Source organism: Phalangium opilio, unplaced genomic scaffold, assembly GCF_054372755.1.
Source record: "Phalangium opilio isolate 3A_F unplaced genomic scaffold, DU_Popi_V2 ptg000002l_1, whole genome shotgun sequence".
Taxonomy (NCBI): Eukaryota; Metazoa; Arthropoda; class Arachnida; order Opiliones; family Phalangiidae; genus Phalangium; species Phalangium opilio.
The window spans coordinates 7,484,596-7,498,023 of NW_028324144.1; the positions used below are offsets into that span (position 1 = coordinate 7,484,596).

Consider the following 13,428-nt stretch of genomic DNA (forward strand, 5'->3'; position numbering starts at 1 on the left):
TAGGAGCGAAGGCACTCGGCACAGTCCGTCAGCCCGTCGGGATATTTTTTATTACTTTTCACGCGGACATTATTCCATAAAGAAGGGTTTTTAAGTTTTTGGCCGCCATTTAAAAAGATGGCAACAAATCGAACCCAAAAGACCTTTAAGCCCGTCTATAGGTTAAAGGAAACCATTGTACTAAATATTTGTGAAATCGGTTGAAACGCGCGGACTTTGTTGCATAGAGAATATTTTCTTACATTTCTGGGCGCCATTTTAAAAGATGGTGAAAAATCGAACCCGAAATACCATTCAGCCCGTTTTTACGTTTTTCACGCGTTCTTCGCTGTTTGAAGAGAGGGAAAGTTGAGCGATAGGCCTTGCACACCTCATTGTGTCCTTAAGCCTTGCCCGCCCAGATCTATAAAAAATGACGGATCACGTAAAATCACCACCGGAGCTTAAAATTCGAACTGGAAATGCCCAGCAGGCATGGCGGGTTTTCAAACAGAGGTTCGAATTATATGAAATGGCTACTGAATCTACGACTGCACGAACTGATAAGCAGAAACTCTCGCTGTTTTTAACTATTGCGGGTCAGGAAGCCATAGATATATATAACTCTTTCACGTTCGCAGCAGCTACGGATCGCACGTATGCTAATGTGATTCAAAAATTCGACGATTATTGTACCCCTAAAGGTAACGAAGCACATGATCGTTATGTTTTCCGTTGTCGCCTACAGAAGGATGGCGAACCGATAGAACAATATGTGGTAGCATTGCGACTTTTAGCCCAGTCGTGTAACTTCGAAACTAAAGAAGACTCGATTGTACGCGACCAAATTCTTGCGGGTATAAAAGACACTCGGGTACGTAAGCAGTTATTGGCAGAAACGGATCTCACGTTTGCTAAAGCTATGGCGATATGTCAAGCCGCGGAAACCCTCAATACACAGTTGAAATCTTTCGACGATAACGGGTTATCAGCAGCAAATCAAGACGTACATGCGATACACGCCAATTACGATAAGAAACGGGGCCGCAAAAAGCAGCAAGCAGCAAAGAATACACAACACCAAGCCCAAGGGAGACCGACTACAACGAGTACAGGAGGACAACCTCAAAGTAAAGGGATGATTAAAAACTGTTTCCGTTGTCTGGGTACCCACGAGAGGCGAAAATGTCCTGCGTATAATCAGGAGTGTTTACGCTGCCATGGGAGGAACCATTATGCAAAGGCTTGCAAAAGTTCAGCGTCTGGCCAAATACATGATGTACAAGCGGAGGAAGATGAAGATTTCTTCATAGGAGCGGCGGTCGCCGAACAAAACACCGCTACCTCAAATGCATCTTCCAACGATTGGGTTGAACCCCTCACGTTGAACAACAAGACGGTTCAATTCAAACTGGACACAGGTGCTCAAACTAACCTGTTCCCACTTGACATCTTCAACTGTTTAGAACCAAGGCCGGCAATACGTAGCAGTAAGACTAACCTGACTGCGTACGGTGGGTCGAACATACAGTCTTTTGGCTCGTTTGATGCAGAAGTTAACTTTAAAGGCCGCAGGTACCCCGCCAGTTTCGTCTTAGTCTCGGCGAACCTAGTACCAATTTTAGGCCTCAAGTCCTGCGAAGATTTGGGTTTTATTAAACGAGTACACACTGCTGAACTCCCTGCGTACGAAGTACAAGATAACTTTCGGGAAACCATCATAAAAGAATTTCCTACAGTTTTTACGGGGATTGGCTGCCTAAAAACGTCTTGTACTATCCAGCTTGCGAAAGACGCAGTACCCGTCGTTGTTCCCCCCCGTCGAGTTCCCTTTGCACTAAAAGAAGGCCTTATACAAGAACTTAACAGATTAGAGGCCCAAGGGATCATACGCAAAGTAGATGAACCAACCAGCTGGGTGAGTCCCCTTGTTATAATCGAGAAAAAGGTTGTGGCGGACTCCAGTGATGGACATACAAAGAGTAGCACTAACGACGTTCCTAAACTTCGGCTGTGTCTGGACCCGCAGCCTTTAAACCAGAACATACGTAGGGAACATTATCAGATTCCTACTAAAGAGGAAATCGAAGCGGAGTTAGCAGGCGCCAAATATTTTTCGAAGTTGGACGCTGCCTCTGGGTTTTATCAGATCCCGCTAGATGAAAACAGTCAGTTACTGACGACGTTCAACACACCGAATGGGCGCTACTGTTTCACACGTTTGCCTTTTGGAATCTCATCGGCACCTGAAATATTCTACAAGGTGTTCAGTCAAATCTTTGATGGAGTCAAGCAAGCAAGGCCCATCCATGATGACGTTCTAGTATGGGGTAAAACTCGGGACGATCACGATCAACAGTTGCGAGAGGCCCTGAAACGCCTCGCAAAGGCTAATGCTACTCTAAATCCCGCAAAGTGCGTATTCCGTACGACAGAGTTACGGTACATGGGTGAAATCATTTCACAGGCTGGGATGCGACCTGATCCTAGCAAGGTCGAAGCCGTATTAAAAATGCCAACTCCAAGCACGAAGGCCGAAGTCCAACGAGCTTTGGGCCTTGTAAACTATGTCGGTAAATATATACCACAGCTGTCCTCACACACAACGTTTCTTCGCTCGCTACTCAAGTCGGAAACAGACCCACAAAGGCTACCGCAGCATGACGAAGAGTGGCAATACATAAAGGATGCGCTCACAAGTAGTCCTATCCTACAGTTCTACGATCCATCATTACCTGTCAAAATATCAACGGATGCGTCGAACAGTGGACTTGGTTCTGTCTTATTGCAGCAGACCGAAGATAGCGGCTGGAAGCCTGTAGCGTATGCCTCACGAGCGTTGACAGATGCCGAGACGAGGTATGCACAAATAGAGAAAGAGTGCCTCGGTCTCGTTTTTGGATGCCAAAGGTTTCACACTTATGTGTACGGCAGAACATTTCGTTTGGAAACCGACCATAAGCCGTTGTTAGCGATGGTAAAGAGGGTTTTGGCTGACGTGCCACCCCGCCTGCAACGCCTTTTCCTCAAACTGGCCAAGTATCATTATACAATGGAGTATAAGCCTGGGAAGGACCTAGTTGTAGCCGATGCTCTATCCAGATCGAGCTTGCCATTAACTCACGGCGACGCTACGCTATGTAAGGAAACATCTGACGAGCTAGAGGTACACGTCAATTCCGTACTCAGGTCCCTGCCAGTTAGTGACGCTATGTTAGAGCTCATCAAGGAAGAGACTAGCAAGGATCCCGTTTTAACGAGGGTTAAAGACCATATCAGAACAGGCTGGAAACCCACGGACCGGGTGACGTCCCCATATGCCACAGTGCACTCAGAGTTAACCGAAGCAGATGGGTTAGTCCTAAAAGGAACCCGCATGGTTATACCGACGTCGCTCCGGGAACGCATGCTGGACATAATCCATGATGGCCATCTGGGAATTGAAAAATGCAGACGCCGCGCCAGACAGGCATTGTATTGGCCGAATATCAACGCTGATATTGAGCGTACTTGCAAGAGTTGCTCAACATGCAACAAGTATCAGTATACCCAGCCCCAAGAGCCGTTAATCATGCGCCCGCTGCCAATGGACCCGTGGGAACGCGTGGGCCCTGATATATTTCATTATCAAGATAAGGACTATCTCGTAGTGATTGATGCCTATTCCAATTACCTGGAAGTAGATGAAATTAAGTCACTTGGAGCCCCAACCGTAATCCATTGCCTAAAGAAGCATTTTGGACGGCACGGCATCCCACGGGAGGTTCTTTCGGATAACGTTCCGTTTGGCTCACAAGAGTTCCAGTTATTTTCTCAAGAGTATGGGTTCACGCACACCACCTCTAGTCCCAAATACCCACAATCAAATGGGCTGGCGGAAAAGGGTGTACAAATTGCCAAACGTTTGCTCAAGAAAGCTGTGGATTCTAAGCAAGACTATGAGTTGGGTCTCTTAAGTTACCGCAACACTCCACAAGCCCATGGCCGATCGCCGGCAGAGCTATTAATGGGTAGACCCCTTCGCACACGTCTGCCTGAGTACAGGCCCGTTGTTGACAAAACCAACACCAGCGATGGCGTCCTCGTCAAACAGCAACCCAAGTTAACTGGCAACGAACTCCCACATCTCAAAAAAGGGATGCAAGTTCGCATACAAAACCAACTAGGCGTTTGGGATCGCAAAGCCTTAATCGTAAACGAAACCGCACCGCGATCGTACATAGTAGAAACCGAAGACGGGACAACGTTACGACGTAATCGACGACAGCTCCGCCAGGTGCTGGAGAAAGACTCGTTCATACAGGGTACTGACACACCAATACGGTTCAATTTCACTGCGCTACCAACGTCGCCAGTCAGGATGTCAGCTACACCTAACCCCCAAAGTCCAACAAGACTTGTTCCTAACGCCACGTCTCCAGCAAGTAGCACAACTGAAATTTATACACCACCACTGGAAAACGACGCACGAACAAGTTCCGATAAACACGTCTCACCGACACAGATCGAGACTCCAGTTGCAGCTCGACGGTCGACAAGACAAGTCAAGCCAGTAAAGAGGCTAAATCTTTAGTGATAATCTAACATTCCACACGTGATAGTTACACGTCTAGTATTAACTAAAAATTCCTAATAATAAGTAACTCAGCTCAAATAAACATTCAAGTACAAATTTCTAATAAAACGTGATACAGCTCAAATAAATATTAAAGTACAAATTTCTAATAATAGATAGTTAAACAAACAAGAAAAAAAACTATGCTTTAATCTTTAAGAAACAATTTACACTGTATTGCAATGTCCATATAATTTCTAGTTTCAAACCTTTCTAAAGTATAAAGAACATATCTGAGGGAAAAGATGTAAGAATAACGACCTAGATGTCGCTGTAATATTTCTCTGTCAGATACTGGTCAATCGATATTTTTTGTAAGACTACTCTCTGGCTAAAGCAACAGGCAGAGAGGGTTTGGACGTTAAGAGTAAAGAACCTAATAAAGTCTCTCAGTTTTCACTTATCTCACAATGTCTTCTATCGGGTAATGTTTAGTAAATAATTAAACTAAGCATAAACTACGTTAAGCACACTTGAGGTAACATAGAAACAAAACAACCAGTGTACTAAATATTTGTGAAATCGGTTGAAACGCGCGTACTTAATTGCATAGAGAATGTTTTTTACATTTCTGGGCGCCATTTTTAAGATGGCGGCGGATTGGAAAAATCTTTCTTAGTACGCGCCTACTACTTATGAGTAACGTTCCTGCAAATTTTCAGCCTTCTAGGGCAAGCGGTTTGGGCTGGGTGTTGATTATCAGTCAGTCTGTCAGTCAGTCAGTCAGTCAGGACTTTGATTTATATAGATATAGATTTGACTCCTGGGTTAGGTTTTCTTCGTCAGGGCGAGAATAAGCTAGGTTAGGTTATGTAACTCAAAGTAAAAATATAAACTGTTAAATTATTATGTGTTGAGTTGAAGACGTCCACACTTTTCGTAAACGGCCCAAGGTGTTTTGTTTCGGTGGAATTGAAAGTTTAGAAAACGGTGACAAAACCCAAATTATAACAAAATTTATTGTGCACTAAAATTGCTCGATTCCGCTGCTGTAAATATGTACTACAAGCAAAACTTTCAATAAAAATCCAATAATATAACAAAAATTTACTGTAACATGTTTATTTACCCTGATTTAGGCCTAAATATATTTGCGCTTTGACCAAGCTTCAAGTTGATGGAGGTCGGATTGTAAACGGACGTGATCGAGTTAGCTATGTCAAAGCAAAATCCCTATCCATAAATGGCGACCGATCAGGTGATCATATTTTTCTCGCGGAAAACGCCGCGAGATTCTTGAGAACTCTGCTGCGCTCAAATGGAATAATACTATTAAATGGAACAGCAAGGATCGGAACACGACTCTGAAATTTGCAGCTGAGAGTATATCCCTTTAATTTTGGGTTAATCCTAAAGTTGTGTTTAATTTTTTTTGGCCGATTGAACGGGCTTCTATAGAGCGAGCAGCTTGCGTCCGTGAGCGCGTCATCAAGTGGGCTATGATCTATGCATGGACAAAGGATGCCCGTGACCGTGAGGAGATTTGTTTTCGTGCTATAGGATAGGCAACTCTCTATATCCGACGGTAGCTTATTCGATATCCTGTTCCAGTTTGGTTGTCAGCGTGAAAACCTTATTATCTATATAACGTAGCTTTGTGCGTGTTGACAACAGACGAAAGCAATACTGAGTTTCCGGATTTATAATCTCGAGATTTTAGATGCTGAAAATCAATATTGCTTTGCCTGGTGTCAGCACGCACAAAGCTACATTATACAAAAACGAGTTTTGCTTCGCAGTCCTTAAAAACTGCATTTATACACAATCCTTGGCGACACTTTTTCAAACCCACAAAGGGCCAGAAATTAGAAATTATTATATGCATTGCAATTTGAAATTAAGTTTAATCGATATGAGAAATTGGGTTTTAATTGCGTAGTTGAAACATTTGTTATGATTAGAAATTTTACAACAAAAATGGGTATTGAATTGAAACTTTAATGAAATGTCGCACGAGTTCCATCCTCCTAGATGCTAGCGCGTGGTTTAAAAAGATTTTTTTTAAAACCTATACAAAAAGGTCAATTTAACTTTACACTACGCGAAATGAGATACTACACCTTTTCAGCCTTTGCTAGTGCTGTACTGTTAGGTTGTGAAAAAAGTGTACCCCCTTGGTCGCGAAACCTTGGGTCTAACTCGCAAAAATTTATCCACCTCGTAATGATAAGCTCCATAGAGTTTAACATTATGATTTCGGATTGAGTATAAATAGAAAATCCCTGACGGGATCTAGGTTTGAGCGTGCTGACAGCGAGGCTGGAACAGCCTATATATAGAATAATAATTATAAACTGCCGTCGGAAATAGGGAGTTGTCTATCCTGTAGCGTGAATACAAATTTCCCTACGCGCATGCTTTATCCAATAAAAGGTCTAAGACTCTATGCATCCAGAGAGAATTTAGAAGGGGAGTGGAAGGGGTGGTTTGGAATGTAGCGCAACGTCGTCTGCTAAACGTTATCTAGGCAGGTCGATTTCCGGTATGATGCGTTTGTAACAGAGACATTTTAGAACATGTGACCGGAAACTCGCCTACCCCAAAAAGCTCAACGCGACATCTTGTTTGGGCGTCATCACGTTTAATAGAGTCAAACAGTGTTGCCAATGTGTGGGAAATTTCCCACATCATGGGAAATTTTGGTAAGGTTTTAGGCTCTGTGGGAAAAAGCTAATTTTTTTCCAAAATCGGTCAAATGTGGGAATTTTCGTGTTTAAGTGTTTATAGTGCAGACTATGCAGTTAAAATGATTGAATTTTCGAAAATTTTGCTCGGTTAAATAATTGCAAGCAACATTTTGAAATAAATTCGGTGATTTTAAATTTGGCGCTGGAAAAAAGTAGCATATTTTGAGAATTTTAAAGCTTTATAGCCTTTTGGCGCATTTGTACATATTGTCAAAGCCATGCGCAGTGATATTCCATATTAAACCTAGTAGGAAAAAATAGTACAGAGTAAATATGACTGTAAGTTTTCCACCATATTTTAGCTGGGGGCGGGGCTAAAAAGGGGGTGTGGGAAATGTGGGAAATTTTTCAAATGGAAGTGGGAAAATCCACTTTCAAACATTGGCAACACGTCAAAGGGGGGGCCTTCCACTCCCCTTCTAAATTCTCTCTGATGCATCTAAACAGAATTCAGAGCAGACACGTCCTTTATCTAATAAATTGTGGGTAGTTTTGCGACGTTGCAGCACGTGTAAAGCACGTGGTGATTACTATTCAAAATATTTTGAAATTAACTGGGAGCAGAGTACATATTTAATGATATTAAATTTATTTAAATTATATGCCACAACAGGCAACTCCTTTAAACCCGTTTTTAAATATTGTTTTCCTTGAATGAGGCCACAGACAGAGAAAAAAGTAAAGTTGTTTAGTTTCTTGAACCTGAAATTTCAAGGTTTCTGTGTCAATCTGTCAGACGGTTTATAATCGATACTGAATATATTAATTCGACATGGAAAGCAGTAAGTATCTTATCTACATTAATTAACATATTTAAATTTTTAAGTTTTGTATAATAATACAGAAAAATGTCGAGAAGCCAAGCTTTTACAAGCTTTACGGCAAAAAATTGTGGTTATAGATGGGGCCATGGGAACTATGATTCAACGGGAAAACTTAGACGAATCTGGCTACCGTGGCAATAAACTTATAAACCATACATCGTCTTTGAAAGGAAACAACGATATTTTGTCTATTACGCAACCTGATATAATATTTAAAATACATAAAGTAACTAGGTGTTAACGTATTTTGAGATTGAGACATACGTGAACTAATTTAAATTTTTTACGACGCAACTTAAGTCTTATTTAGAAGCCGGTGCCGATATTATTGAAACCAACACCTTTAGCGCTACTTCAATAGCTCAAGCTGATTATTGCGCTCAAGATTTTGTTTATGAGCTAAATAAGTCATCAGCGCTAATTGCTCGATCCGCTTGCGAAGAAATTGAAAATGCCACAGGAATACCGAGATTTGTTGCTGGAGCTTTGGGACCCACAAATAAAACTCTTTCTATATCGCCTTCTGTTGAAAAGCCAGAGTTCAGAAACATAAGTAAAGGGTTAATTCATTTAAAGTGAAATTTTTGGAAATGGCTGGACAATAGAGTAATGGCAGCCCTCTGCCTTCGACTGTATTAAGCTCTATGGGGAAATAACATGGGGTGCCATTAGTCTATAATAATAATTTAATTTTCAAAATGGTTATCAAAATTTAATATTTTTCCAAACTTTTTACATATTTTTCCAAACGTTTTACATATTTTTCCAAACTTTTTACATATTTTTCCAAACTTTTTACATATTTTCCCAAACTTTTTACATATTTTTCCAAACTTTTTACATATTTTTCCAAACTTTTTACATATTTTTCCAAGCTTTTTACATATTTTTCCAAGCTTTTTACATATTTTTCCAAGCTTTTTACATATTTTTCCAAGCTTTTTACATATTTTTCCAAACTTTTTACATATTTTTCCAAACTTTTTACATATTTTTCCAAACTTTTTACATATTTTTCCAAACTTTTTACATATTTTTCCAAACTCTTTACATATTTTTCCAAACTCTTTACATATTGTTCCAAACTTTTTCCATTGATTTTATCCAAAATTTTAACCAAAGTTTCAACAGTTCACGGGTTAAGCGTAACGCTAATTTTTGATGTTTTATTTCAACTACCACAAACCAATGAAATGACAACACGAGGACCTATTTGTTTATGGGTTAGGTCCTAAGGAGAATCTGGAAAAGTCAGGGAAATAAATATTTGACTAAGAATTCAGGGAGACCTCCGAGAAATTAAAAACTTTTTAGTAAAATTCAGGGAAATTTGTTTCTAACAAAAAATAACTACTCGTTACTCCAAAAAACGACTCCTGCTGCCACTAGATAGTCTTGTAACTCTGAATATATAGGGAAAAAGTACCTTGAAATGTCAGGGTAACTAGATTTCCAAACCTGGTCCAGTTAAGTTGGGTTAGGTTTACTTTAGATTCAGGTCAGGCATGGATTAACTAACGCTAGGGATTATTCACTAACCGGGTTTCCCATGTAATGCTATCGCCAATTACATGTTCCGAATTATTCTTCCAATTTATTGGAACAAAACGGATGCAAATATAGAGCCATCTCTGGGCAAAATAAATCATTTTTGCCCAATTTAGGCAACCGGATTTCAATTTTGACGTCATAGAACACGTGATATTTGGTCCAATTTTGTTATAACTTCCTGTTAGGGATAGTAGCTGCTGCTAGGGGGCGTTTGGAACATGCATGCTTTATCTTTTGTTGGCAATGAACTATCCATGGATTAACTAACGCTAGGGATTGTTCACTAACTGGGTTTCCAAGCAATGTATTTCTATCGCCAACTTCATGTTCCGAATTATTCTTTGATTCCCCTCTTCATTCCCCCAATTTATTGGACCAAAACGGATGTAGATATAGCGCCATCTCTGGGCAAAATAAATCATTTTTGCCCACCAATTTAGGCAGGATTTCAATTTTGACGTCATAGAACACGTGATATTTGGTCCAATTTTCTTACAACTTCCTGTTAGGGATAGTAGCTGCTGCTAGGGGGCGTTTGGAACATGCATGCTTTATCTTTTGGGGGGAACGAACTATCCCTAGCGTTAGTTAATCCATGGGTCAGGTTAAAGGAAATGTCGGCTCAGCTGAGGCGCCCCTAACATGCTGGCAAATCTTTTATACACCAATAGGGACTTGGCAATTCGGGCTTAACTCCACCCCCAGCGCCATTATGGTATTTTTTTTAACAAAATGAAAGCTATATAAGCCCCTCCTCCTGGTATATTTTTTTTAGCACTAGTGGAAGGTAGAGTGACGTTGCATGACGTAGTACTGCCAAGTCCCTATTTTACTTTGCCTAAGGCAGAAACTAATCAGAACTCGTCCATGAGGGCGGAGCTTAAACTAGGCTTTGCTTAACTTAACGGGCCAGTCAACTGCACCCCTCTACTATGGCTGCATCTAGTGGCATTTGTTTAAACTAAACAGCAACCGAGACTTGCATTAAGTTAAAGGGGCCGGAGGTGTTGGGGTGAAAGGGGGCGGGGTCAAACCATGGATTAACTAACGCTAGGGATAGTTCGTTCCCCCCAAAAGATAAAGCATGCATGTTCCAAACGCCCCCTAGCAGCAGCTACTATCCCTAACAGGAAGTTATAAGAAAATTGGACCAAATATCACGTGATCTATGACGTCAAAATGGAAATCCTGCCTAAATTGGGCAAAAACTATTTATTTTGCCGAGAGATGGCGCTATATCTACATCCGTTTTGGTCCAATAAATTGGGGGAATGAAGAGGGGAATCAAGGAATAGTTCGGAACATGTAGTTGGCGATAGCATTACATGGGAAACACGGTTAGTGAACAATCCCTAGCGTTAGTTAATCCATGGTCAAACTGTTGGTTAACATATTGGTTACCCGCCCGCGACGGTGGCGCCATTCCTTATGGCCAAAGAGCTGGGTGTTTTCCACCTGAACTAAGGGCGGTCTCCCCCCCCCCCAACAGCGCCGGTGAGCCCCTTTAAAGCAAAGCGCGAGTCAGGTGGATTCTCATACAAGGTGACTTTCCTTACGAACTCCATTTTGGGCTTGGCGAAGGCAGGAGGCATTTGTTGGCGGGATTTATAAGTGTACTCATAAACCGCGCCCACTAGCCTTCGCCAGCCTAAACCATTAGTTCAGGAGAAAGAAAACTTGTAGGAGATTCACTGGACCCGTGTTTTGATTTAATCTAAATCTTTTAAAATATTAATATTGTCTTAACCATTTCATTTAATTAATTTCAATTTAAAAATTTTATATTTTGTTTTAGGTAAAGTTAATTTTGTTTGGGTGATTTTGAAGGTTTTGACGAATTAGCAGCCGCTTATGAAGAACAGGCTAAAGGTCTATTAGATGGAGGAGTCGATATTATTCTAATAGAAACTATATTTGACACTGCAAATTCCAAGGCCGCTCTATATGCAGTACAGAAACTCTTTCGTACCAGTTACGAACCTGTGCCAATTTTTGTTAGTAGTATATTAACTGTACTATGACTGTACTTATTATGTGGATTTGGCCTTAGCCTTCTCTATACTATCAAGGCTTGTTAATGGTGATATTTGTAATGGTCCATTTAAATGGTTTAGGAATACCACCAACCTTCTACCTAGATGGCGCTGTTTTTAGTTTTTGGAAAACCAATAGGGACTTGGTATTACTACGTCATGCAACGTCACGCTACTTTCCACTAGTGCTAAAAAACATACCAGGAGGAAGGGCTTATATAGCTTTCATTCTATAAAAAAAAAACATACCAAAATGGCGTTGGAGGCGGAGTTAAGCCCGAATTGCCAAGTCTGTATTCAATCTAAATTGAATTTTGGGTCTTTATCATTGTAGTAAAATTCCGCCAAGGCTTAGTAAAGGATAAATTTTTTGCGGGATACATTTTGAGGAACGGAAGTGCCGCCTCTAGCGGAAAACAGTAGCGAATTTAGGGCGTCTGATGTCTTGACGGCGAAATTTCGGTCTTGTAGAGCGAATTTGAGTTCTTAATTTTTTTGGTAGAGCACAACTAACCAATGACTGTTCGATGACATCAGTCACCTGATCCAGGGTGTGTCGCGCGTTTAATACAATTTCGCAATCCCTTATAATAGGTGTTTTTAACCGGTATTGAATATTGTGTACACAAAATGATGAAGTGGCGTAAAAAAAGTTACAACTTTAGGCCTAAAATTGTAATATTCCCTCACGACAATAGAGGGAGGTACTTCTTTATTTTTACGAGCGAATTTTAATTTTTCGGTTGTGAGTGAAAGCAGCTAGCATTCTGCCCGACATTGGCGTTTTTTCAACTTTGCGCCGATGCCTTTGGTCTGCCCTCAAGGCCTTTTATGGTCAAATGAAACCCAACCCTTACAATGTCATATATATATATATATATATATATATATATATATATATATATATATATATATATATATATATATATATATATATATATATATATATATATATATATATATATATATATCAAATACGATGCACAAGTCTTGATAGTAGAGAGGAGATGAAAGCTCGACCGTACAAGTTTTGAATATTTTACGCAGTTTTCTGGGACTATTGTGGACAAAAGTGGGCGTACTTTATCAGGCCAAACATCAGAAGCATTTCTAATTAGCATATCTCATGGTAATCCACTATGGTAAGCATAATATGTAATTACACGAGAAAATAATACCCCCTACCTCATTATATTGATTAAAAAAATGTATTTTAAATGAGACTTGCTGTTTAATTAGTGGGTTTTTTCGGCCCAGTACTCTCGAGCGTTTCGACCTAGTGCTCTCGAGCGTGTCGGCCCAGTACTCGCGAGCTTTTCGGCCCAGTACACTCGAGCATTTTCGGCCCAGTACTCGCGAGCTTTTCGGCCCTGTACACTCGAGCATTTTCGGCCCTGTACACTCGAGCATTTTCGGCCAAGTACACTCGAGCATTTTCGGCCCCAGTACTCTCGAGCGTTTCGGCCTAGTACTCTCGAGCGTTTCGGCCTGGTACTCTCGAGCGTTTCGGCGTAGAACTCTCGAGCGTTTCGGCCGGGTACACTCTCGAGCGTGTCGGCCTAGTACTCTCGAGCGTGGCGGCCTCAGTACTCTCGAGCGTGGCGGCCTCAGTACTCTCGAGTGTTTCGGCCCCAGTACTCGCGAGCGTGTCGGCCTAATACTCTCGAGCGTTTCGGCCTCAGTACTCTCGAGCGTTTCGGCCTCAGTACTCTCGGGCGTTTCGGCTCCAGTACTCTCGG

At 41.2% G+C, this 13,428-nt stretch overlaps 1 protein-coding gene across 1 annotated transcript in view; it reads left to right on the plus strand.

The window, feature by feature from the left end:
* The first annotated feature begins 7,724 nt into the window (after positions 1-7,724).
* Positions 7,725-13,428, plus strand: part of LOC149718554 (methionine synthase-like) — a 33,499-nt gene continuing 27,795 nt past the window's right edge. The window contains exons 1-5 of the mRNA XM_089849476.1: positions 7,725-8,063; positions 8,126-8,331; positions 8,406-8,658; positions 11,484-11,650; positions 12,737-12,831. Of these exons, the coding sequence (XP_089705602.1) occupies positions 8,054-8,063; positions 8,126-8,331; positions 8,406-8,658; positions 11,484-11,650; positions 12,737-12,831 (731 nt within the window). The 5' untranslated portion in view covers positions 7,725-8,053. The remainder of the gene's footprint in view (positions 8,064-8,125; positions 8,332-8,405; positions 8,659-11,483; positions 11,651-12,736; positions 12,832-13,428) is intronic.